We start from the raw sequence: 27155 nt of genomic DNA, 5'->3' as shown, positions 1-27155 counted from the left end.
ATTCTATCCGATCGGGGATTTTGGAGATTCGGCTGAAGATCTTTCTAGATATTACGTATAGAGTTAGTTAATAAAGGTTAAATTCGTGTCCGACTCGTGCACGAGTCGTTTTATTTAAATAGTTTGTTTCTTACAAATAAATCTTGTATTTCGTCGTAATCAACCAGGACAAGGAGTTTGGGATTTTAGGATATAAATAGAGGCCCTGCGAGGTCTAGAAAGGATATGTACACACATCAATACAAATCTACTTTACTCGCAATTTACTTTCAAGTCGGCGACTTCGCCAAAGTTATCTTTTTCTTCAACGAGTTCTTCCAAACTAGCGGGGCTGCATCAACTTGATCTCCGGCTGGATTGTGAGTTCCGCGTCTACCGAGTAATTTCTAGGCTTTAACTTCCAGGCGCATCGCTGTGGTTTCTCCTAGATTTATTCATCAAGTTATCGATATCTGCTAGATCTGCAAGTTCATCTTGTCATTTTAGCTTTTATCACCATTATCCAGCTTGAAGTAGCTTCTATCGCCTTTTTATCCTGTTCTTCTGTCAAGAGATTATCGTACAGCCGATCGGATCTGTTTCAAGTGTTGTTCGCATAGCACTGTTCAGGTTACGTTCTTAGCGTTTCCTCTGCATTGATTACGCATACATCGGCTAATCTAGCCGATCATATCTATTCATATCGGCTGCCTAGCCATCACGATTCCTTATCAATCAGCAGGTTAGATTGACTGGCACGCCCACGTTCACCACGCACGCTGATTTACAACCCGCACAAGAGCGAAGCAGATTCTCTCGGGTTTCATGTGTTAGCACGTGGAAGTCACCGCCCAATTTTTTTGCGTCAACATGACGGTGGTGGCTTCATCGTGTACCCAGTGCTGCCGCCTGCCGTCCACTCCTACACCAATGTCTCCGTTAGGTCTCACGTCCCCGTGACGCTGACGATGAAGTCCAACGCCTACTCCAGATGGGCGTCCTTCTTTAAGTCCATGTGCGGCAAGTTCGGTCTCAAGTCGCACATTGATGGCACAGTGGCCCGTCCCTATGACTCCGACTAGGATCAAGCGAATTGCTGCATCCGTTCCTGGTTCTTCGGCTCCGTCAATGACTCTGTCCTCGACCTCACCATGATCGACAATGATCAGACCACCCGGGATCTTTGGCTCTCCATCGAGGGTCTCTTTCGCGCCAACAAGCAGTCCCGGGGGATCTTCCTTAGCCACGACTTCCACTCCATGACGCTGCGCGACTCCTCCATCGCCGAGTACTGCAGCCGCATGAAAACCCTCGCCGACGTCCTCCGCGACGTCAGCCATCCCGTTCAGGACTCCCAGCTTGTCCTGAACCTTCTCCGCGGCCTCAACCCGCGCTTCTCCAACATCTCCAGCACCGCCGACGACACCGCCAACTCCATCGCCGGCTTCCTATCCTTCGCCGAGGTGCGGGGCATGCTCGCCCTGAAGGAACTTCACCTCACCAACGAGGAGAAGACCTCCAACTCCACCGCCCTCCTCGCCAGGACCTCCTTGTCGTCTTCGTCCTCGAGCTGTACGGCCGGGTGTCGCCCACCGTCTGGTTTTGTCCAAACTGGCAGCGGCGGTGGCAGCAAGAAGAAGTGGCAGAAGAAGGGCAGCGGTGGCTTCTAGGCCCCCCCTAGCGGCGGCAGCTCTCACGCCGGCGGGCCCCCACGGCCCACCGGCCCGTGGTTCTGTTTCAGTCCAGGGGCCGACTCCTACGGCGCCACGGGCTTCCAGCAGGTTGGCGGTCAGCATCCGTCGGGCGGTGGGAGCTAGTGTGCCAGCGCCCTTGGTCTCCTAGCCCCCCTCCGCAGGCTCACGCCGCCTAGGCCCCTGTTCAGGCGCCCACTCAGGCGTCAACCTGGGACCAGGCGAGTCTAGTTGCTGCCTTGAACCAGATTGCGCTGCAGAACGGCGGTTGGGTGGTTGACTCAGGTGCATCCGGCCACATGTCTTCCTCGGATGGTATTCTTCTTTCCCGACTCTCTCCCTCTCACTCCTCCAGTACTATCGGTAAAGGTCACACCCTACCTGTCACGTGCCGTGGCAACTCCACCCTTACCACCCCGCTCCGTCTGCGGGCGAGTCGTCGCTCTCCACCCCGCTTCGACTGCGGGCGGGTATTAGGAAGTATATGTGTATATTAGGATGTATTTATCCTTTTCTTGTACACTTGATGTATTTTCTTGTATTCCAAGCTATATTGGTCATATATATAGAGATCACCCCCTCATTAGGGTGTGTGCTATTTTTCCATCTACTTCTCAACAGAGGTCATGCTGCAGGTCCGTGGTGGCCACCGGCATTTCAACCATCTCCTAACAGGTCTGAATGGTATGATTAATTTAGTCTCTATGTATGGATTACAAGGTCAACTGCTTGAGCTGCAGGAACATACACACGAACCTGCAGATCTGCGTGTTTGCCCTCCATTGTGTATTGTCTTCCATGATGTTAAATTCCAATTCAGTAGTTTGCTGTACTACTCTCTAGCGATGGGTAAATAATGTTTGTACATTAAGTCTTGAATAATTCCCTTTCATACTAGCACTAGTGCCATTTTTGCCACTGCTATTTTTTACCACAACTTTTAGTTGCTGCAGGGATGCAGCAAGCTGTTCAACTGGCTGCAGCTGTTCCCTGATGACGCACAAGCACCATTTTTTCCACTGCATGTTTGTGTGCCTGTTAAATGACTCTTTGTTAATCATATGAATACATGTGCCTGTTAAGAGCTAATTTTCAGACAACAATGGCAATATTATGTCTGCTTTATTTTTCTAAATATCTTGCATCTTGTATGTGTGCATCGAATTTTGCAGGATCGTATATTTTTGTTGTCACTGAATACAGATTTCACACAGTGACTCCTTTTGTTGTTTAATTTTTTCAGGATGGTTTCATGAATCTTCTAAGGAGTCCAAATGTTCCATTTGTGAACTATCATAATGGAAGTCAGCTGCCTGAAAATTTTCATTTCGTTGGTGGACCAATGAGCCATTATGCTATCTCACCAACCGCTGCATATTCTAAAGGGATCCCATTAACAACTAGGAATTCTGCTGATGATGCTGCACAAATGCGATCAAAAGAAAAAGAAAAAGAAACAACCGTCCAGCCATTTTCTCACAGATGATTCGGTTGGCAGTCAAGCCATTTTGTTGTGGTGCTATGGATGAACAGATTGCACATTGCTGCTAGATCAACTGCATGCTACAAAAATTAGTAGCTATAGTTTTCTGGTATTGATCTCTGGGTGTATAGAATGCATGCCACACTTGATCCTTCTCCATTTGCATGAAATGCAACGAGAAATTAAATTTTCTTCTCTATGGAAAGACACCATGGGATTGGGAAGTAGTGTCTAGATGTACATTAGTTACTCTCTTTCTTTTCTAGACACTACCCATGACATTATAGGTTGGGACTGCACTAAGCCCTTGTTTACTTCCCTCCAAACTCCCAACTTTGACACTATGCAAAAAGAAGATTCCCCATCACATCAAATTTGCGGTACATGCATGGAGTACTAAATGTAGACGAAATCAAAAACTAATTGCACAGTTTTGTTGTACTTTGCGAGACGAATCTTTTGAGCCTAATTAGTCAATATTTGGACAATAATTCACAAATACAAACGAAACGCTATAGTTGCGCATTTATGGCAAAATGCTAATTTTGCCACTCCCAAATTGGGAAGTAAACAAGGCCTAATATCTCCATGCTTGACTACTAAATCTAGGTACGCCAAGGATTCAATTTCAGTCAAATATAGGAATAAGCTGGGGTGGAACATTTGCTGCGCCGCTCCGGTACGGCTCGAACCCACGCAAATCTTGCGCAATAAATGAAGCGGATATGTAATCATTCGCGCCTGCTGTTCCCTGGCGGCCAGAACCCAGGCCAGAAGCCCGTTCTTAAATTCACGTTCCATCTCAGCCCAGAAGCGAAGACTGGATTATGATCATGAATTATAGTCCAGTTTGAATAGGTGCACACATCAGATGAAAATCTATTGAAACAACACAACCGTCCAAATGAAAACACGGTAACAAACATCAGATCCATCTCGTACAGACCTTCGGCTACCGATGCGTACGACCGACGATTCTTGTGGTCACATGAAATAGCAGCAGATACAAACTCTCCGGCCTCTGCCCTAGACTTTGCCCCCTGTTTGGTCCCACCGTCAATGTCAGGGTCCTCTAGCGAAGTCACTTTCCCGGCCTCCTGTTTTGTCCTACAGTCAGTTTAGCTCGGGGTGTTTGGATCCTTGGCTAAAGTTTAGCTCGTGTCATATCGAATATTTGGATGCTAATTAGGAGTATTAAATATGGGCCAATGACAAAAATCATTACATAAATGAGAGCTAATTCGCGAGTCAAATCCATTAAACCTAATGTTGGTGGTTACGAAATGTCCAAACAGTAAAGGGTGGTTCTTAGATAAGACTACTGTCTAGAAGAGCTTCTAGGAGATTAAGTGCCTAGAATATTGTGTCTTGTTTGAGCCTGTAGCCCTTCTATCTGTAGCCTCAAGGACGGGACCTTTTCGGGCAAAAGACCCTTATGCCCCCGGTACGACTTTCACTGAGCTGGTCCCCTTGGGCTATGACCCTAGGGGCAGTGAGGTCAAAACTCCCTCTGAGTACGGAGGTCCTCCGTACCCAGAGCTAACGTGGCGGCTCCGTACGAGGACTTTCCATATGGGGGCAGGCATGGCCCTCCCTTGTACCTAGGGCTAACGCAGGGGCCTACCTTTTCCCTTTAGGTGATGCGTAGAGTTAAAATTATTTTCTCCTGCTCCCCCTCCTCTGGGGGATGGAGCTAGAGGCCCCGGTTTACCTGTCCTTCCCAGAGGGGCGAAGCTTCCGGAGGGGTTGGAGACCTCCGGAGGGGTCCCGAATGGCTTGGTCAGACCCTTTACCCTCTTTGCGACTCTGCTAGCGGTCCCGCTCCCGTCATGCCCTACCAGGGACTTTGGAGTCGACAAACACCTGAACACAGATTCCGAAGGACCCCCGGAGGCTCCGATGCTCCCCCTGGTTCCATGGCCCCTTGCCTTCCGAGTCTCTGCATCCGGGGAGGGCTTAGGAAAGGATGATGATCTCAATGCGGGGAAAAGGGGGGCTTTCGAACCTTCGGAAGCATTCCAACGGGAACAGTCCCTCCGGCACGCGATCTTGGGCCAATTCCACAACTCCTAATTAATCCATAATTAGCACATGTTTACTATAGCATCACATGTGCTAATCATGTACTAATTAGGCTTAATGGATTTATCTCGCGAATTAGCCTTCATTTATGCAATTATTTTTATCATTAGCCTATGCTTAATACTTCTAATTAGCATCCAAACATCCGAGAAGACCTGGGCTAAACTTTAGCCAAGGATCCAAACACCTTCTAAGTCACTTTTCGGGGAAAACATTTTTTGGTGCATCCGGTCTACAAATCCCCTGTTGTGCATACTCTTGCCCGATGCGCGCCACCTGTCCACTCAGTGGATCCGACGGTGGCATGGTTGAGCTCTTGCTCCGTTTGGCCCTACGCCTGGGAATTGGGACTCGCGATTCTATCCCTTGCTCACCGGCGCACCATACCCAACCCTCGATCGTACGTGGCGTGGACCCGTCCAGTAACGGCAGCGACGGCGCTGGGTCCTGCAGCATGCGAGGCGAAAGAGCAGGCATGCGTAGGCGTAGCAGGCGTTGGATTGCCCGAGCTTCCACGCGGCACCAATCCAGACCCCGTATGCACACAAGCCCCATCTTCCCCTCTCCTTTTAAAACTTGCGGCCGGCTCGGGCCTTCTCAACGCCCTTCCTCTCGTCTTGAGACCCCCTTTGGCAGGGCTCCCTCACTGGCTTCATGACCGGCTTCAAGTGAAGCTCTGCCAAAGGGTGACGAGCAAAATGGCTTCACCAAGAAAGCCCCATGAATCTCGCTCTCTGGAGCAAATCGGTCGACCTGAGCCAAAAATACCGGCTCCCTGTGGCTCCATCTCAACCGTAGAGCCAAACTTCCCGGTCTGCCCCTTCCGTGACGGGTTCGGAGGGCACCAGCGGCATGGGGGGAGCAGCCGTGGCTGGAGGGCGCCGGCGGCGTGGGGGAAGAGGCGCGGTCGGGGGCGTCGGCGGACCAGGTGGCGCACACGCTACAAGGTCGTAGGGTGCTAGCGAATGGGGCAGCGCGAGGCGCGATCGGGGGTGCCAGCGGTACCGGGCCGGAGAGGGCAAAGGGTGCGGCGGGGCGCGGCCGGAGGAAGCGACAGTGATGATGGCGTGAGGCCGCAGGGTGGGCGACGGGACGGAGAAGAAGAGAATTGGGAAGAGAGAGAAGGGTAAGGAAAGGGGAGGTTGGAGGGTGGCCGTGGCAATAACAGATAAGGAGAAGGAGAGAGAAGGGTAAGGAGGGGGAAGAATAGGAAAGAAAAAGAAAAAAAAGGAAAAGGAAAAAAGATAAGTATACTCTTTCCTGTTTTCATCCATTTCAAAAAATCATTAGAAACAATTTTGGCAAACATTTTTATTTTTAAGCAGATATAAGAGAAGCCGCAGCCGCGTCCGGAGAGTCCTGAGTCCGGTCTCCTCCCCGAGAAATTTCCCCAAACAAAGAGATCAACCATGGCCGCTTCCCAGTCCTCCCGGCGCCTCGACGCTTCTGCTCCGCCCTACGTGAGGAAGGTGTCCATCGTCGCGCCGCCGGCCACGCTCGAGCTCTACATGGGCCCCCCTGTGGCGGCCGTGCCGCCGGTGGGCTTCTACTACCCGGCGCCGGTCTTGGTCGCGCCTCCGGCGCCGGGGTTCCCACCAGCTACATCCCTGGCTTGCTGGGGATTCCCGCAGAGCCCCTGCGTGGGGATGCCGGGCGCGTCGCCGTCCCCTGCTGGCTGGGCACCGGTGACGCCGGTGGCCATGGGCATGCCCGCTGCGCCGGCGGAGGCGGCGTTTCCCCCGCAGCCACAGATTCCGGGCGTGGCGGCGACCCGGCGGGGCGGTCGCCACCACCATTCGCGCCGGGGAGCGAGGCCGCTGCCCCGGCTCGACGTGCCGTCGAGGCAGCGAGGGGCGGGGCGGGCGGCGCCCCAGCCGTCATCCAGCGGCGCGGAGGTCGCCGGGGCCGGCAAGGGGGAGCCGGCGATCGAGCCCTCGCCGCGCTCGGTGCTTGTCCGGTCGAGCCCACCCGATACGCCGTCAGCGCTGCCGACGACGTTTCCGTACCCGGAGCTCGGTTCCCCTTCGCCGCCGCCGTCCGCCGGCAACAAGCACGTCTATCCGCCACGGAGGAGGCGGTCCGGCGGGCGCGCGACTGGTCGTCACCGTCAGGCCGCCGGAGGCACGGTGCGCCGCGCCGAGCCGAAGGCACGGCGGCTTTTCGACTCATCTTGTAACAGCACTACGGTCATGATCCGCAACATTCCAAACGATTTTAGGTGAGGCTGCTATTTTCTTCCCCCTCGATCGTTTCGGTTGAAGCTTCGATTTGCTGTTCTTTTCTACTTGACACAACTGCTGCTCCACTAATGGATCCCTTCTTTGAAACTGATGGTTTCTTCAATCCCTCATACGCAGGCGGACGAGGCTTATGCAAATCATCGATCAGCACTGCTCGATTGAAAACGATGACATCAAATCCGGCGGCGTGAAGTCTGAATATGACTTCTTATATCTTCCTATGGACTTCAGGTATATGATCTCCCCCATGCTACTCAAGCACTCAGCCTTCTTCTTGCTTAGGGTTCTTTTGGTGATCCATCCGGACCTAATTGCTCGTTGTGTGTTGCCCAGCACCGGCGCAAACAAGGGCTATGCCTTTGTTAATATGACGACACCGGAGGCGGCGCAGCGTCTCCACCACCACCTGCACGGGCACCGCTGGAAGGTGAACCGCTCAGGCAAGACGTGTGAGGTGGATCACGGCGCCATCGAGGTAGTTCGTCGTCCGCTACCTCCGGCTCTTCGTATGCGCCGCCCTGTGCTTGGCTCATTTGTTTCTGTTTGGCCCATGAAACTGAAACTGCAGGGACTGGACAACCTGGTGAAGCGCTTCTCCGACTCACGCTTCGACTGTGCCGACGAGGAATTCCTCCCCGTGTGGTTCGAGCCGGCCCGCGACGGTAGCCGGACTACCGTGCCGCATCTCGTCGGCCGCATGCTACGCATCGCTCCACGTGATTGATGAAGCCATCGCCGTCTCGTTGCTGAGCGCCGCCGGCTGCCTTATCTTGCATTCTATCGGTTCATGGATTCATTGGAGGATCGGATAGAATGGGAGATAGGATGTGCCCCGGCTCAGGTTACCTGGCTAGAGTACCTCTGTGTTTTCCTTTCGTTATCATGTGTGTTTCTGTGTTGAATCTTAGCATTACGGAAGCTTAACGCGCCACTGTTGTGTAGTATGTCCCCGGGCCGCTTTAGTTCACGGTACTAGTTGTGTGAGATCCAAGTAGTGGATGCCTTGAGTGTTGTAAGCTTGAACGGGTAATATTAGCTGATTAGCTCCACCAGGCGATCTGAATTGTTCAACGAGTTAAACTTGCTATTATGGCTCATGGAAATAATTTGGAAGTCTTTTATGTGTAATGTGATGATGATATGGTATATCTAGTAATGTTTTTGTAGCATGCACTTTTATTTGAATGCTCGAGGATATACATTGGTGAGCAAAATAAACCATCCTGCACTTGACAGTTGAATACAAGTACTAGCAATCTTTAGCAATGTAGGAGTCGTGGTAGTAGTAGTAATGGTGGTGCTAGTGGTAATGGCTACTAGTAACAAGGCACAACACGATTTTCTTTGGCTTCAATCGTTGAATTATTGCAGATCATGTTGAACTAATGTACTATTGGATCTTCTGTAGATCAACGGACTGATTTTGTTCAACTTAGCCAATATTGTCTTAGAAGATTATTCACAGCATTCTAAAACTCGGATATGCCGTATGCATAGATTTATACATGTGAAAATGATGTGAACGGTTTGATTTGTATCAAAAGTTTTTTCGAAGTAAAGTGCACGGTCACTTAGGTCCCCATATTTTTAAAATGCATATCTTAATTTTTAAACTTTGACTTGGATGGTATTTAGATTTTTATACTCTTAAAATGCATATTGCCTATTTAAACTTCACTCCGTGTGTCATTTAGGTTTCTAAACTCTTCAAATGCACTACCATCCTACCAATAGAACACGATGTAGGATCAAATTTTATGCTTTCAAGCAAGCCATTTGTTTTATTAGCACATTTTTTAAACTTTTTTCTTGCCTCTTTAGCTTTCTTTTTTCCAATTTCCTTGTAATTTACGGAGACTATTATAAGCTCCTAAGTGCAATTACAGATTATTCAAATTTGAATAATCTTCCAAGAATAATATAAGCACTGACTGTCATGCGCACATCAATTATTCTAGATTCAACATATTAATATTCTATGCACGCTTTGAGCTGAACTTCACTTTATTTAACTATAATTAAATTTTATTTATATAAAAATAAAGGTTTATCATTTCAATTAGGATGACAATACTTTTAGAGATTATATGGACCTAGATTGACACCTGAAGCGAATTTTATGGGGCTAGATGTGCATTTCGACATCCGAATCTAAGTTGAAGGAGCTAGATGTGCATATTAAGAGTATGGGATTCTAAGTGACATAAGTGGAATGGGATTCTAAATGATACAACTGGACAAGCCGGTTATACACTTTCCTCAAAGTTATTTTATGCTATGATTTTAGGTATTTTCTGTTGCCACGATAACTACTTACAAAATACTCTCTGAAATTAAGGCAGCAACTTTATATGAAATTTCTATGGGTAATGCAAGTGCACCCGATTTAGTGAGTCTCTGTTGTTTGATCTGTACGAGGGCGACTACAATGTATTTAGTAAACCAATCCATAGGAATAGGATCCATACAACAGGTAATTTTTAGCTGTGGAAAGAGCCACAGTGGTATGAAAAAGAAGAGTGCCATCGAAGTAGAAAAGGATATCTATCTTCACTTTTGTTAAAATTTGAAAAACAAATAATTTTGTTATATGTCTATGGGCTGCCTACAGTGCTATATGTGACTTTTGTTATATATATTTCTTTCATATGAACTACTTACACAATATTACCGGGAGGTTTAATTACGTTACGAACTACTTTTCCAGCGTCCTAAGAGTATCCATAGAATAATAGTGTTAACCTTTGTAACGGCGGTTTGCTTTAAAGTCATTTGTAGATGTGTTTTTATCGGTTCTTGCCTTCTTAGGGGGTATTTGGTGTTTTTTTCGGACTAAAGTTCCTATCCCATCGAATATTTAGATATTAATTAGAAACATTAAATATAGGTTAATTAAAAAATTAATTGTACAGATGAAGGTTTATTTGCGAGACGAATCTATAAATCTAATTAATCCATGATTTGACATGCTATAGTAAACATGTGCTAGTCATGAATTAATTAGGCTTAATAAATTCGTCTCGCAAATTAGCTTCCATTTGTGTAATTAATTTTATAATTAACATGAATCTTTCTTATTAGCCTTCGAAGATTCGATGTGACATGGATTACACTTTAGCTCGAGGATGAAAATGGCATCGTATATACCTTGGTTGCGAATTCATGGGGCTGCCAAGTCACACATTACTTGTGGGCTGCTGATGCAACTGTTGAATCCATTCTTAGAATTTCTTGCAAATTTGAAATCGATCAGTAGCAACGTTGCGTAGGGCCAAAACGAAAAAAAACTTCCTGTCGAGAAATGAAAAGGCGTCGCAGCTTTTGAATAGGTCGGCAGTACAAGAGTTGTTGCCGCTTGGTGCTCCGTGCTCATCGGTCGTCGCCATCTCCCCCTGCGGGAGTACACAGCTCTGACGGTCGGCCGTGCATGAGGTCGGCCGTGCCATGCTTGCGCTTGCCATTAATGGGATGTGATGAGGCCGGGGCAGGACGAAACTCCAGCTGGGCCCCCGGCCCTTTGCTTTTGTCCATCGCTATCAATCGGCCCTTTGCTTTTCTCCATCGCTATCAATCAGTCCTTATAGCCCCGTCCTCTTTCTCTCACTGCACTTCTCTGTGTCTGTCCATGTCCATCGCCACGACGCCATCTCTCTCTCCCTGCAAATGCCCGTCTCTTCAGTCCCCGTTGCCCAATGTAGCGAGCGCTGTTGAGGACAACGTCCTGCTTCGCGACGTGACTGTGCCTCATGTACTAGTCATGTGTCCCTGTGCGGTGCGTGCTTCCTCCCTGCTCCGTCCGAGCCTCAGGCCGGAGGCTGCAGCCCATTGGCGCCTGTAGCCATGAGCCGTCGAACGAACCCTAGGCGTACGTGTACGTACGGAGTAGGGCGGTTGCTGGCTAGGTGTATGGCCACCCCGCGAGGCAAACCGTGAAGTGACGAAGGTGGAACGCATTGGGAATTCGCGAAGGCCGGGCGCGCGCTGCACCGCCTCGATTGCGCCTGCCGCAGGCCGCAAGCTGCAACTCGACGGCCAGTCTGCCTTGTCGTTTATTAGCAACAGCACTGGGACTTTGCTTGCTGAGGGTTCCTCCAGACTCCAGAGCCCTAGCCAGAGGCCAGTGGTGCTGCGGAGCAACTGAACGGCAGCACACTCCACTAGTCGCGGCTGACGTAGAGTTTGAACCAAGTACAAGCACCAAGAACATATACATGTGCAGTACTATACTATTCTAGTACTGCATAGAAGTACATGGAAGGGAAATTCTGGTGAAAAAAAATTCGTTGAGTGATACGAGAGTGGTTGAGACTAGAGGCTTGGGAGGTCTTCAGCTCGTTCGGCAGCGCTTATAGCGGCTGCGGCTGCTGGCTGCCGCTGCCGCTGCTGCAGCGCTACAGCTGCTGCTGCTGCCGCCGCTAAGCCTGCTAACGGCCGTTTGGCCCGCCTGGTGTGCCTGGTAACGGGCCGTTTGGCCCACATGACTTCCAAGGTTAAACTTAGTCCGGTTACAAATGAAATTTATACAGGAAACCAATTAATCAAGTCTAATTTACGTACTCTTTTCTACAAAATGAACAATTACAAGGTGTGGGACTACAAATCATAAGGGAATTGTTGATACTTAAAAAATATAAGGTTGTTAAAAAAATAGAAAATAAATTGTTCCTGTACCGATAGGAGGGAGGGAGCGGTGACAGCTTATCCTTAGCAATTCCCAAAGTGGTTTCCCTACGGATGCGCTGCTACGTTCGAAAATAAAATTTGTAGCGGTAAATGCAACTACACCATTTAAATGGTGGCCGGCAAACATAACAAACACACTCGAGAGTACGATCGTACAAACAACATATTACAATTTCGTACATACAAATTACAACATGAACGTACACAACATATATCCCGCGTCTATATCAACGAGATTCCCGCCGCAATCCAATCTCGGACACTGCCCATATCAGGTGTAGCATTAGCTGCCACCCATTCGGACACCGCATAGTCCGGTTCTCGCGCCCTGGACGATCCTGCAGAACTGTCATTGGCAAGGTCCAGCAAATAATTATGCAGTGCAAAACAAGCAATAACAATCTTGGTTTGCCGTTCTCTTGAATATAGTGGAACTTCCCGCAGAATGTGCCACCTCGATTTCAGGACACCAAATGCGCGTTCCACCACATTGCGAAGACTGGAATGGTGAAAATTGAATTTTTCCTCCAATGTGTCCGCCGCCCTTCTGCTAAACTCCTCGAGGTGATACCTGGTATTTCTATACGGCCCCAGATACCCTTCGCGAACGGCGTACCCCGAGTCGACCAAATAATAGCGGCCTGCAGGTAATCACAAAAAATCAACATTAGTGCACCACATTTTCCAAGTCCAGCTACATGTGCCACTCTTAGAAGTCACATACCTGCAGGTGGATGTGGGTACGTCGTTGCCGACATACAGTCACGCAAAACCGCCATGTCATGACACGAGCCTGCCATCCCAGCTCCTACGTACGTGAATCGCATGTCCATATCGCATATGGCTAACACGTTGAAGCTCGTGAATCCTTTTCTGTTTAGGAAATCCAAACGGGACTCACGCCCGACAATTACTGGAATGTGCGTACCGTCTAGAGCACCTATGCACCCATCAAAGAACGGTGCATATTGGGTCAGCTTGTGATTGACCGTAGAGTACGCTTTATCCTTTGGAGCGATGACTTGCTGGGCAAACGAATACATTACATTCGCCACATGCGCCATCTTCCTACTAACTGTGTCCAAACTCCGGTCAAACCTTTCTCTAATCTGACGGCAAGCCTGTTGTGTCGCACATGCCCACACAAACATAGCTAACGCCTCAACAGATTCTACCCCTTGCGACATTTTCAACCCATGATTGCTAACCAACATGTCATGCAACTGAAGGAACGTGTCGGGATACATACGAAAATTATCGAAGCACCGCCTCCTGTCCCGGAGGTTCAGCTCCACCCATTGCCGACCCGTCAGGCGTGGCAGCTCAACTGGCAGCTCAACAGGCGGGTTCCGTCTAGCCCGATGAATGGTGCGAAGCTCCGCATATGCGGCTGCAGCTCCTCCTAAACATTTCATATCGAACACAGAGCTGCTGTCGCTGCCGGTGTCACTGTTGTGTTCCTCTGCACCACTCATACTTCAAGTACCTGTCGAAAATGAAAACACAGCTTATAAGACAAGGTGAACAACGTTCTGTATACTGAGAGGAGGTACAACTAGTTTGCAAAAAAATTGAACGTAATTTAACTTCAAAGTAACTTAGCAACAAAACTTATACGTACAACAGAACAGATACAACTAACTAATAGAAATGGTCAACAGTCAGATACACCTGAACAGAAACAACCACTAACATACCAGAGAAAGGTTCAACGATCATTAACTTAAAAATGTTCAACTCGGCGCACATAGAAAGGTTCAACCTCGTCTACAAATTACAGAAGCTAACAATAATGTTCAACACAACACAAGTGCAACTAAGCTAACAAATAACCAGGGCACCATCACTTCTTGTGCATCATGTTCCAGTAGAAATTGATCCAACTCAATCGGGCATCTTTTGTGTCTAACCCCATGAACGTGGTCCGACACTCCGCGCTCTGCCCAAATGAAAACATAGCCTGGTTGTGAAGCTCCGACCCCTGCTCTATACCATCTTCTTTTAGGATCTCAAGACAACGCGATATTTGTTCCTGGAGACTCGGCGCACGTAGCAGGCTCCGCTTGGCCACACTCTCAGATAGTTCCCTAATGTACTGCTCCAAGTTGTCACTTCTTTTTTTGGTGGGACTGTCCACAGAGAACTCTCGGACCGGCCTTTTTGACTTGGCACGAGCACTGACACGAGCACTACTAGCAGGGGCGGGGTCCTCCTCCAAGTCCACGAAATTGCACTCAGTCCCCATGCTAGGTGTGTCCTCTCGAATACCTCCGGCCGACAGCAATGTGCCCCTGTCTTAGGGTTCGTGGCCATACAACTCAAACAACTCGTTGAGGAAAGGTGGAGGCTTCACAGAACTCGACTGGGACCTCGCCTGGGTGTCCTGCAATGTCCCATCAAAGTAAAATATCAGCATCGCAAACAAAACAGTACAAGTAAGACGATCAGTAACTTAGGGCCGTCGCAAAGTCCGTACCTGTTGGTCCTGCTCCCAATACGTGGCATCAGCAGACACACCACCAGTTTGTGTGTCGCGCCCTAAACCAGATGAGGTTTGCAATGCCCGCCAGCCGAAGAATTGCCTCCTCAAGTTGCTGAGCTTGTTCTGCAGCTGCTTCGTTCCCAATTGCAATCCAGTTTTTGCCCGGAACCTGGAGTGCACATTCCTCCATCCCAACTTAGTGAGGCATCTATCGCTCCAGTTGAGCTGGTTCTTCTGTTCAATGCACAAGTCCAGCAAAATTTTTGTCGTGGGCTCATCCCAGCTGGCACGGTTATTCATCTGAGCACACAGGAGCTGCAATTATATGGCACCGATCTATGGACAACTACGACCTACGTACACAACTAAGCAATGTAAAATAAAGAAATTGTTACTTGCCTTAGCAGGTGCTTTGTGGCGTTTGTGGCGGAAATTGTACGAGCACACAGGGGGGGGGGAGCAGGAACCAGTCGATGACGATGCCAGTGTGGGCACCCTTCAATCTGTCTCAGTGTTGTGTTCCTTGCACCCTTCCTCCTGAAGCCTGAAAGGTGACAAAAAGAAATCACAAGGTCAGCACAATGTGACATTCAGCTTGCATCTTCGACTATCAGTGGCAAAAAATTGCTATTCCAATCTTGCATGTTCGATAACACTAGAGTAAAATACAGATAAGGGAAATAACTTAGGCGACAGTAACATCAAGAGTTGCCTAGACTTGATGTTTGGGTACACCACATTTTTTTTGTTCAAAGTCAGGATCAGTACAATGAATTCTTGATCAGTAGGACAGACAAGGGTTTTTTTTTTGGCATCCTACTGATCAAGAATGACTTACTGATCATTCAAGAATGACAATTACCTAAAGTGGATCCTGCCATCCCAAAACACTTTCATATTGACCTAGACATAGAAAGCTATCATTCTTTGTTTGCTATAAATCAATGGCCAAGTTCTGCATCAGAGCACAAAAGGTCGATAACATGTACTTGGGAACAACATAAAAGATCATGGTTCAACGGCTACCTAGATAACCAAAATAAATTACTTAATTTACAATACTTTTTTCGAGGTTCTCATCTTCAGGAACATACCACCCATTCAGTTCTAAATTCTAATACAATTCAGACTTCGGAGATTGACATAATGCTGAGATCATATTGTTAAATGAACATAAGAGATTTATGCTACCTAGGTTCAACATGGTGGATGTACAAGCCACTTAGGCAGATTACACATATCTGAGGTGAAAAGAATCCACAAGATAAAGAAACCTCGACCAACATGGGAACTGGAATCGAATTTGGAATACCAAGTTTCTGCTAAGGTGTTAATTCTAAACAATCCATCTGACTTGCCCCTTACAGTTGTTATCTTTCATCTACATTGAATAAATGGCAAACATAGATGGAACCTAAATTCACTAGCTCTTCCATCAAGATGCATCTTAAAAAGATAAGCACCGGTGCAGCTTTAGAACTAAAAGCTCCAAATGCAAGGTCTCTTTCTCCTGCGTGATCAGAAAAAAATGCAAGATCTCACAATTGCACTTGACATTCTATAGTCTTGATTAATCTACTCAAACAAGTCAGTTGCACAACAGCATGTCTAAAAACAGGAAGCATTTTACACTTTTTTGCTGTTGGGTGCAAAAATTGAATCGAGATTGACACCTGCCTTAGTAGTAATTAGGACACTACTTGCTAACTAGCGGCATACGGATGGGGTAGCATCCATACCTGTGAGCGAAGGGGATGTAGGGGGCGACGGCGCGGGAGACGGTCCTTCCACCCGACGGCCCACCAGCGGCGGCAGCGCGTGCGCCGGCTCGGAGCTGCGGCGACGGATCCGGAGGGACGGGCGGCGGCGGATCCGGACCGAGGGACGGAGGGGGCGTCCAGCGGGAGGAACGGCGTCGTCGCCCGGCCGGATTGGAGGGAGGGAGAGGGCCACTCCACGCCTCACCGGCGGCGGGGAGCGCGTGGCAGCGAGGGAGCGGCGGAGCGGAAGCTGCGCCGGAGGCGGATCTGGACGGACCGCGCCGGACGGACCGCGCGACGACAAGCAGGACGGACGGCGGCGTCGGGCGGGCGAGCGCGACGGAGCGGGCGCGCCGAGGGCCCGCCGGCGGCGCAGACCTGGCGGAAGGGACGGAGCGGGGAGCTGAGGGAGCCGCGGCGGCGGATCCGAGCGAGGCACGGAGGGGAGCAAGCGACGGAGGGGGCGAGAGGAGGGAGGCACTGGCGCGTCGGTGCGTCGGTGCGGCGTTATCGTCACACCAACGGCTTCCGCTCGTGACTAGAAGCCGCAGCCAGCCGAACGGCTTCCGCTGAAAAGCTAAGCCGGAAAAGAGAAGCCGCAGCCTGCCGAACGGGCTCCTTGAAGCACTGGTAGTCTTGCCTTACGGGTAGTAGGCCAACGGATGGACATGAAAACACTGCGGTTGCTATTTTAGCCCTTGTTTAGTTCACTCCCAACTCCTAACTTTGGCACTATGCAAAAAGAAGATTCCCTATCACATCAAACTTGCGGTACATGCATGGAGTACTAAATGTAGATGAAATTAAAAACTAATTGTACAGTTTTGTTGTACTTTGCGAGACGAATCTTTTAAGCCTAATTAGTCAATGTTTGGACAATAATTCACAAATACAAATGAAATGCTACAGTGTGCTACAGTGCTGCACAGTAATTTTGGCGCTCCCAATTTTGGCAACTAAACAAGGCCTTATTTACTGGCCATGGGCAACACAAGAACATGCTAGTGGAAGATGGGGTGAAGAAAAAATTAGGTGAGGAGGAGCTCTATTTTACTCAGGTGAGATTTAGCTTTTCCTATTGGGATAGCAAATCTCCTGAAGCACGATTTTGATGTTGGGTTGCTAAACTTTGATTTGGGGAGTTGGATGGCTCTAATGGGTGATCGTTCTGGCCAATGGGGAAAATTACCCATGAAAAAGTTCACCTCGCCATGTTTGATGTTCTTGGAGTCTTGGGAGTACATGGCATTTACTCGCAAAAAAAGAAAGAGTAGATGGCATTTACTACGCTGGAGCCAAACTGATAGAAACCTCCGGTCCCGCAACAGTACAGATCGTTTTGCCAGAAATGAAGAAACCAACTGCAGCTCCGGACTGCGGTAGGCTCTTGAATTGTTGTACATGTACTCATCTCGCAGATGCCATGCACCATCCGACCCCAGGCCACCAAAATCCAACACCTCACCAGCTTTCTCAGGATCCAAACCAAACAAGCCCAGGCATATAGCCAGCGCCAGCAGACTCCGCATGCAGTAATTAAACGATTTGAGGAAGCAGGACCAAGAGCATCTGCAGCAACTCTGCATCGTCCGCGGCTTGGCCCAGCTTGCAACTATGAAATGCAGGTTTGGGCCCAGCATCCTCTCAACAGCGAAGTTGGAGAGATAACTGTCAATCAAGTTTGGGCCTTTTTTATAATTCAATGTACCCATCTAATACAAATAGTGAGGTTTTAAAAATGTGATTTTTCAAAAGTTGTTGTACTCGAATTGTACTCAAATGGCACGTGTATCAATGATCATGTTTAATACATTATCCACAGCTATATAAAGGGCCATAGATCATCAAGGTCACACAGTTCATACATATAACTAGTTCTTTCTTAAAATAAAAGTCAGTCCACAGACAACATATAGCCACATGGCTGCACGACAAAACGTTTCTAATAAACTAGAATGGAGGTACGGTCTGCCCTCACTTTGCATAATCACACGCGCTTTACTACTGGACGCGTGTACGGTGTACATGTATACATACGTACTATTTCCGACTATAATCTAATTCAATAAAAAAACTTATTAGTTATCGAATGGACTTAGCTAACACTAATTTCTAGCACTAACATGTCCTTTACCAATATGATTATTTGTGCTTATTCCCTCCATCCAGAAATTTATAGTCATATTTGAAATAGGGAAAAATCTTCCAAAGTAGATTTTTACTCTTAATTTCTCTTATAATATGTCAATTACTAAAGACTCAATATCATTTTAAAATGGTTTTTAGTATAAACATATTGATACAAATTTTATACACTAAATGTGCTTATAATTTAACTAATTATAGGTCAAAATTCATAAAATTTGTTTTTTTTTTGCATGATCAAATTATGCCTAACATTTCCCTCTCAAAAGAAATGCCTAACATTTATGAATGGAGGAATTACCATATTGTTTTGTTACCTTCTACTACGACGTCTATTACACGCACATAAGCGAAGTTAGAATTCTAGCGCTATTTCATGTGCAACACCAAGCTGCTGCCCTTGATAGATCGTGCTAAGTTAGGCAGAATAGCCATTTATGTCTTTAGACTTTGAACCAAAGTTCAATTTCGTCCTTGAATTACCAAATTGACCGTTTTGGTCCTCAAACACTAGTAGAGAATTGACCTTTAGTCCCGATTGGTAGGGTGCAAATCTCCCGAAAATGCATCCGGGATAAATCAACCGGGACAAAAGGGGGGGTCTTTTATCCCGGGTCACTCAACCGGGATAAAACGAGACAGCACGGTCGACGCTGCAAAAAAAAAAAGAAACCTCGAGTCACAAGTCACGCGATTTTTCACGCGAAATTTGCGCGTGCGCGGTTCGTGGGATTCGAACCCACAACCTCCAGCCTCGCGCATAGCTTCCTTACCCTCCCACCTACACACAACATCTGAGTATGTAGGGGATGCTATCCTTTTGTATTAACTCGTGGGGGACCCTTTTATCCCGGTTGGAAACACCAACCGGGATAAAAGGGTTCGAGGATTTAATCCCCTTCTAGTCACCTTCCAGTCACCTCGTTGGGGACCCTTTTATCCCGGTTTGAAATACCAACCGGGATAAATGACCCCCTTTTATCCTGGTTGGTATTACAAACCGGGATAAAAGGCTCTTGACCCTTTTATCCCGGTTGGTGTTACCAACCGGGATTAAAGGGGGGGGGCCTTTTATCCCGGTTGGTGTTTCAAACCGGGATAAAAGGCCTCTCAGAGTCTTTTTTTCCCACTAGCCTTTGCAACCGGGATAAAAGGTCCCGGTTGGTGAGCCCCCCACCAGTGACCGAGTTTTAGTCCCGGTTGGTGAACCTTTTATCCCGGGCCAACTTTAAACCGGGACAAAAGGGGGCGCATGGAAAGCCAATTCTCTACTAGTGAAACCTTTCCATGCGCCTCAATTTCATCATTCATCATATACGTCATGCCACGTTGACGTGCCTTGTCATCGTCTAGTCATCTATATGCTGCCCTTCTACCTTCATAAATGTATGCTGCACATGTCCTTCGTGCCTGTCCATCTAGTTGGCTTCTATAATCCAACTATGATTTACCAATGCCGTTATCAACAAATCCACAATTGGATCGATCCAAGCCTGAACCAAGCTCGGCACCAACGTATTGGGTCTTTAATATGCAAATCCTTCCATTTTTCTTGCGAGCGCGTAGAGGCCCGAACTGCTGTTGGTGCGCAGGGGCTCGAGCGGCTGGTGTCTAGGTTTCTCGACCCGGACGGTAACCCTCGGGGTGCCGAACGGGCCGCTGCCAAGCTCCGTGCTGCTCAAGAGCAGAGGCGTAAACGTGATAGGGAGGTCCGTGCCTGGGAGGAGAAAATTCGCGAAAGCGCGAGGTGCCGCGGCACGAGTCGCGACGAGGGGTTGCTGTCTGACGAAGACGAGGAGGATGAAGAAGAGGAGGAGGACGACGATGAGGATGAGGACGAGAGCAGGAGTGAGGCCGTGCCGTCCTTGACCTCTCATCTAACCCGAAGCTTTCTCATGGTGTTCAGGTTGGACTTCCCGTCGGGATTGGAGCGAAGGGAGGCAGGAGCGTAGCCCTGGCGCAGAACCGTGCGTCCTAGAAACAGGCCACCAACGACTCGGCTACCAAAACAAGCACGAAGCACGCTCAAGCCCACTCCAGCCGAGGGGTCGATCAGCCTTCCTTGCGCTCAGATGGCTGTCACTCCGGGAGATCGTGGTCGCTTGCTGGCTGAGGTCACGGTTCGAGAGCCCCCGAGCAGCTGCCACTGCCATCACCTGGCGCTCCACCTAGCACAGCACAAAGGTTAGTGTCTCTCCCATCTCCAGATGGTAGGTCGAGCTTGGAGGCTAGTGACCGACAACCAGTCGCGGCGAGCGCGTCCTCAGCGGATGGGGGCTCGAATGAAGCTCCTGGTGCTGGTAGGAGCTCTGCGCCAGCCCGGTGACCTGGCGTCGATGCACCGCGTTCGGCGACGAACCTTGTGCCGGCAGGCGTGGCAACAGCGCCACCACCCCAGGCGTTGGAGGGTGTAGGAGCCGTGACCCTCCTGCCAAGGTCGGTGGTGACACTGGCGGCCATGCCTTCTCAAGAGCCCAGGGATGCCGCCGCGGCTTCTCAACTGGTGGTAAGTCAGGCGGTTGCACGCGAAGTCCCCAAAGACGCTCCCCAAGGTGATGCCGTGGCCCAGGACATCCCAGTCCCACCACCTCCGCCACCTCGCCCTCAGCTGGGGCTGCTAGCCTTGCAGCGCCGTACGACGCGCCTTCCTCTGTGGCAATATGACAGGTTAGGAGGTTAACTTCGTGTTTTTCACCTAAGTTTCCGATTGATCCGCGGTTTCGTGTTGTAGGGAGTTCATTCCCGGTCTAGCAGTGTCGCCCTCGTCGGTGGGCTTTGTGGAGCCAATCATCTGGCCACCGGTGAAGGAATTGGCGCAGTGACTCCGACGGCTCTAGTTGCTCCCACAAGCGCCCCACTTGTCACTGCGGCCCTTCCCCCACCGCCGCTGATCGCTCTACTGCCCTTTGCTACTCCTTTAGAGGAGGAGTGGGAGAGCTTGGCGGCTGGGGCGGTGACTCCGAAGGTGATGATCCTGGCGAACTCCTCGTTATTGGAGTTGGCCGCTGGTGATGGCGGCGTGGAGGCAGCATCTGAGCGGACCGCGCCACCCAAGGTGGTCGCGCCCGACCATGCCTCCCAGCTTCAGGTGGCACTGGGAGGAGGCCCCATGCTCACCTAGGAGCATCCCCGACACCCCGGCAAGCGCTCGAGGAAGGGTGCGGAGCGTATCCTTCTCCCAAATGCCTTTGGGTCTGGGCCGTCTGGGGTCGGGGAGCGTGAGCGCTCGCAGTATCGGCCGCGGTGGTCATCGCGGTCATGACGATGCTATATATCGGACTCCGCACGTTTGTGGCGCCATGCTAGGATCATGCGACGTGCATCATTCGGCCTACCCAAGCGGCTGTGTGCCGAGGCCACGGTTCCAACCTTTGAGAAAAGGTCCCATCCTTCAATATCATGATTGGGTCAACCAGGCCAGATCATAAGTGAAATAGTTTGATCGGGTCAACCAGGTCAGGCCCGATCATGAGAATCTCTTGTTTAAGCAAAGCAATGACAGTCTCTATTAACATGCTTTTTCTAATCTCTATTAACGTGCTTTTTGTAAGTAGTATCTTCTTTATACCGTGCCTACAGGGTGTCATTTATTTGATGGAATCGTCCGGTCAGAAACGGGGAAGAATCTCTTCTGTCGTAGAGGCCTCGTCGAGTGCTCCCACTCTGCCAAAAAAAGAATATGATATAAAAAAGATAAGCGGTCTTTCCTGGGCTCTGCTCGCTCGTCTACGCTCCGACCAATTCAGTCAAAATCGAAAAAACGATGTTTCCTTGAAAAAGTCTAAGAAATAGTAGTAGTCAAAAAGTGCACTTTTTTCCATATATTTCGATTTATAGGGATCCCTATCTTTATCTCTATCCATAGAGATACCTATCTATATAGAGAGAGATTTTTCTAAAAATTGATCTAGACTATCCTCTATCCGGATAGATATGTCCCTATGAGCGACTAGGCCGATCTTTTTTTATATGTTTTGGCCACGTCCGTTTCCACTCCGAAGAGGAAGGTTTGGATCTTTCAATCTTATGTCGTGAGGGATGTGACCTATGTTAGGTCCATAAGATACCACAGCTTTTAGTGTTCTATGATTCACCTCCGAATAATGAGTAGGTAGTTCGATCCTTTTGATTCTTATCTTCCTAGTAAACGGGGATCCGGAGCAATAGGTCGAATTTCTATATAAAGAAGACTTGTAAACAAAAGGACTTATTGATCTTTTTCGGTTTTCCTCTTCCTCCTTCCTTCTTTTCAATAAGAAGAAGTATTTGAAATGAAACAAATTCCTCTTCATTCTGTTGTGCTCAGCGAAGGAACTGCCTAAGCATACTTTTGCGGATCCAAACTTCTTTGTTCTTTCTAAGTCTTCTTCTTGCATATAAGAACGCAACTCTTGCAAAAACCCGGATTTGAGTAGTAAGCGGCATCCCCTCTGAGTTGTGAGTAAGCGGAACCATTCCGTTTTTGTTCTTCTCCAGATTCTGACCGGTAGGAATTTGCCTATGATTTTTCCAACTGATATGTCGATATAGAAAGATCTCCTTATTTCTTCACCGCGGGTTCTCGTGTCATTTTCTTTAAAAGATATTAGATCACCGTGGGAAACTTTCAAATGAGTAATGGTTACCAGTCCATTATTCAAACAAACCCTTCGATGACTTATCGGCTGCCTTGCTTGAGGAAGAGTGTCACTAAAACGGAGACGAACCGGAATCACGTCCGATCTTGTTTCTTGATTGAGTAAAAAAGGGATATATGAAGTTCGTTTTCTTCCTCTGTGCATCTCCCTTATGGGTAAATCCCCATAATAAAGGGACAACTTTCGTGTAGTTTGTGATTTGATGTTACTGTTTAGATTTTCTCTCTAAGAAAGATTTCTTTTAATGGATCTCCTCTTGTTCCTCAATCTTCGGAGAATGCGACGTTAGATTAGAGAAAGTTCTCTGTTCCGAACATTTCCTGGAAGTAGACGACACGTTTTAAATCTTAATGCAGGCATGGCATATTTCGTTGAATCAGTCTTTTTCGCCACATCGCGTATAAAGGGAATCGAACCCAACTCTTCCACGAACCCCCCACGAATGGTCCTCCCTTAACTCAATGAACTTTGAGAATTCCTTTGCCTAGTTTTTTTCTTTTCAGTTCTCATAAGTCCTTGACTAGTAGAAAATCAATACTTGACCGACTGCGTCACAGTGCTCAGGTAAAGTGGCAGTGGTTGAAAGCGAGCGGAAACGTCAGTGTTTTCTGTGCGTTACGATAGTAGTGGTGAAAGAAAATCCAATTCAAATATCTCAACGTAAAAGGAAAATCGTTTCACTTTGAAAGGAAAGACTCCAGCTAGCTATATGAGATCGAACTTCTTCCATCACTCTATCTACGATATTCATTGCACCATGATTGAAGGCCTACGCATCTTCTTTCAGGTATTTCTTATTGGTTGAAGGCTCACCATCACTGAACATACGACGAACAATCAACCTTTCGTCATTACTCCTTCGTATCTCTCTTTTCTGTTCGCCAGAAGGGATTCCAGGAAACTCCACTAAAGCTTTATCATAGTTCCTTCTCTCACCCGTAGTTCCGTCTTTTTGGTGGATCTTGCTAGTTACTCTAAAGGGCCTAGAAGGGCAAGCATGGACCGAATAATACACATACTCTGTCTAGATAGACGATTTCTTCTTTCATTTCAACTCAAATAAAAGCACTTTCTTTCAAGCTTATTTGCTTAAGCTGTAAAGAAAAGAGCAAAGCAATTCCAACATAAACTGACACTATAGGATCCTCTAAGCCTTTCTATAGAACCCCTAAGTAGGGAAGGTACTAAAAAGAAACTCAAAACTAGCACTACTAACACAGGCTGAAGAGGATGACCTCAAAAAGAATACAATTAAAGATGTGGCCTTCCCTCCAAGCACATATATGGATATGGAGCACTCTTTTCAACCTGCACTTTGAAAGCCAAAGCCAAGAAAGACCATATCAACGACTCTCCTAATTTTAGGATAAGTAAAAGAATTCACATCCAAGACAGAAAGAGAAGGCAATTCAAACCTAATGGCCAAACATTACGAATCCAAGACAGAAAGACTTATAGCCATAAAAAAATAACAAGAGAACGAAAATACCTCCATATTCTACTGGCCTACCTCTCTGATCTACTATCCGCCTACCAAGTAAGCACCACTGAAGACTGGCTTCTCCGACCTTCCACCCGATCCTGGGCGATCCCGGATCGACAAGCCGACGGTGTGGATTCCCTATATATGGATGGTAGGAACACTTCAACTGCAGAGCCCTGAATGCGTCAGTGAGGTTCTCTCTATGAGAGAAAGAGAGGTTGCTAATCTTGGATCAGACGGCGTGTTGGTATTATTGATAAGGCTTGGATTAGCAAATTAGCACTGCTTGAGTTTAGGTATTCGAAATAGCGAAATACATAAATTATCTATCTAAAGTATGTCTCCAACTTATCTTGAGCCATCAGTCAGATTGAATGCAGCGCCCTGCCGACAGCTCCTGACCTCTGTTCCTATGGGGGAAAGAAGGTGTGGCTTTGGACACCAAACTCTTTCATGACGCCCTTCTTCTTATAGCGTAGGTAAGTGATCAATACAGACAAAAATCACACCCATTGGATCCATCCTGATATGATTGGGTGATTTGCACGTTCCCTTAAGAACAAGCACACACACTAAATCCTTAAAAGAAAGATAGATGCTCATCTTCACACTGATAGCTGAATTCAAAAGGCTAACGAAGATATATCCTGAAAGCTTGGAGAATGAAATGCTTTACTTAGAATACTAAGACAACCAGGGACTTTACTTCAGGCTTTGATCTGCCACTTACAGAACTGTTTTGCTCTCTTTGGTGAAAGGCTCCTGGAAGAAAGGCTCCTGCTTGTGTGCTTCAAGAGGAGAATGGAAAAAATCCATAGTAAATTGAACTTCACCCATTTCAATGACCTCGGGAACTTATCTATTCCTATTTTAACTCAGATTTTCATTTGCTGCTATGCGAAAGCAATTCATCTAACTAACTGCACCTTCTCTTCTAATTGAAATCCGTTGTGCATGCCCATCCTCCTGTTTATCGCTTTGTGGGCGACCCTCGTGCTTCCCGCAAAATGATCCATAGCCTGAGGGGTTTCGAAAGGGCGAGGAGCGTCATGATGAATAGCAACCTGAGGGGGCATCAACTGGATTGGCTGGGCTGGCTTCTCCTGTGCTCCCCGCTGCTTGCTCGCCTCCTTGACCTCCATTGGCTGGGGATACTTCTTCCAAATGATCTATAGCGCGAATAAGCTCTATGTATGGGCTCTGCGCTACAGTTTAACTGCCGAAATGTTATATAACTTTGTATCTCAAAAAGTCTTTTAAGTATGCAATGATGTCATTCTCATTTTGACTAAAACAATGCGCTAGCGCCCCTCTCGCGGGTTGGCCAGCTTCCTGCTAGCCATCTATGAGTGCGGCGGGCGCGTGGGAACCCTAGGGGCCGCCTGTACTCCACTTCCGGTGGCTGCTGTTAGCTTCTTGTCTCCGTTGGAGGAAGCTCCCCGCCTGATGGACCATCGCGGTCTCGAGCAGACCCTTAAGCTCGCGATGGATGCGCAAGCCCTCGGGATCCTACAGCTCAAGGATTGAACGCAGGATCATTGCCGTGGCGGCAACATTCTGACTGGCACGGGCGAACCAGTGGACTCCATCTTCGTCGTACATGGTCTGCTCATGCACGCGATGGGAATGGTCGCAGGCTGCTCCGGCCGCTTGTTCTCCGCGCTGCTTGCCAAGCTCGGTGCGCTCGCGCTCCAGCTGGGCGCGCTTGCCGTCGAGCTCCGCCGCCTCAAAGCGAGGCGTTCCACTTTCCCGTGGAGGTACACCTCGCTCTCCTCCGGCGTGCACTGGATCGGCTGTGCGCGCCGCGTGTCAGGAGGGGTGTGCTCGGCAAGTTCCGCCATGAAGCACTCTCTCGACAAGATATCGCGGTGGACGAGCTCCACCTCCAACAAGGAGCTGCTCGTGGAGTGGATCTCCATGAGGTCGTGGAAGGACGCCTGCGCATACTCCGCCGCACCAACGAACATAGGGTTTGCGGGGTCAGGGCGGAGCCTGCGCTCGAAGCCCATCTGGAAGAGCTGGGCTGCGTCCCCGAGACTGTATGTTAGCTGAACCGTAGGGTCCCAGAACTCACTCGACGAGGGGAGTAGGGCCACGCACTATGACGGCGTGGACTTTGCCGCCGTTGGGAGCGGCTACGCGAGGAACCGCACCTCCGAGGAGCTGACGCAGCTCGGAGAGATGGTGGCCCCTGGCGCGCAGTAGCTGGTCGGGCAGATCTCGTCAGCCGTGATCCGAGACGAAGTCCCTCCCGAAGCCCCTGCGGAGTAGTTGCTTAAGTTTTCGCTTTCTTGCATTAAGTCCGGATTATGTAATGAACTTAAATGCTTTTAGCCGTGGCTTTGTCGCGGATTTGTATTGACATGGGTTTCTCTTTTGCACGTGTTTTTGCCTTTGCCTTTTTCCTACGCAACGAAGTCCCCGGACTGGTCCGTGGAAAACTTTGTTTTGCCCTGGTCGGTTGAGCGACACGGGCTGGGGTCGTAGGAG

General features: G+C 48.6%; 2 protein-coding genes and 1 pseudogene across 2 annotated transcripts; 1 reads left to right on the top strand and 2 right to left on the bottom strand.

The window, feature by feature from the left end:
* Positions 1–1130: 1130 nt before the first annotated feature.
* Positions 1131–1649, top strand: LOC140221932 (uncharacterized). Its single transcript, XM_072291888.1, has one exon. The coding sequence runs from the start codon at positions 1131–1133 to the stop codon at positions 1647–1649; it is 519 nt and encodes a 172-aa protein (XP_072147989.1).
* A 12805-nt stretch (positions 1650–14454) lies between these two features.
* Positions 14455–14940, bottom strand: LOC117844356 (L10-interacting MYB domain-containing protein-like). Its single transcript, XM_034725080.1, has 2 exons — positions 14635–14940; positions 14455–14541 (listed from the first exon to the last, which is right to left on the bottom strand). Exons 1-2 carry the CDS (start codon positions 14938–14940, stop codon positions 14455–14457), a joined length of 393 nt encoding a protein of 130 aa, XP_034580971.1.
* Positions 14941–22495: 7555 nt separating this feature from the next.
* On the bottom strand, positions 22496–24006 carry LOC140222005 (small ribosomal subunit protein uS4m-like; annotated as a pseudogene).
* Positions 24007–27155: the final 3149 nt, after the last annotated feature.

This window comes from Setaria viridis, chromosome 2 (genome assembly GCF_005286985.2).
Source record: "Setaria viridis chromosome 2, Setaria_viridis_v4.0, whole genome shotgun sequence".
In the NCBI taxonomy this organism is placed as follows: Eukaryota; Viridiplantae; Streptophyta; class Magnoliopsida; order Poales; family Poaceae; genus Setaria; species Setaria viridis.
The sequence above is the reverse complement of the archived record's forward strand: the minus strand, read 5'-3'. Positions and strand labels throughout refer to the sequence as shown.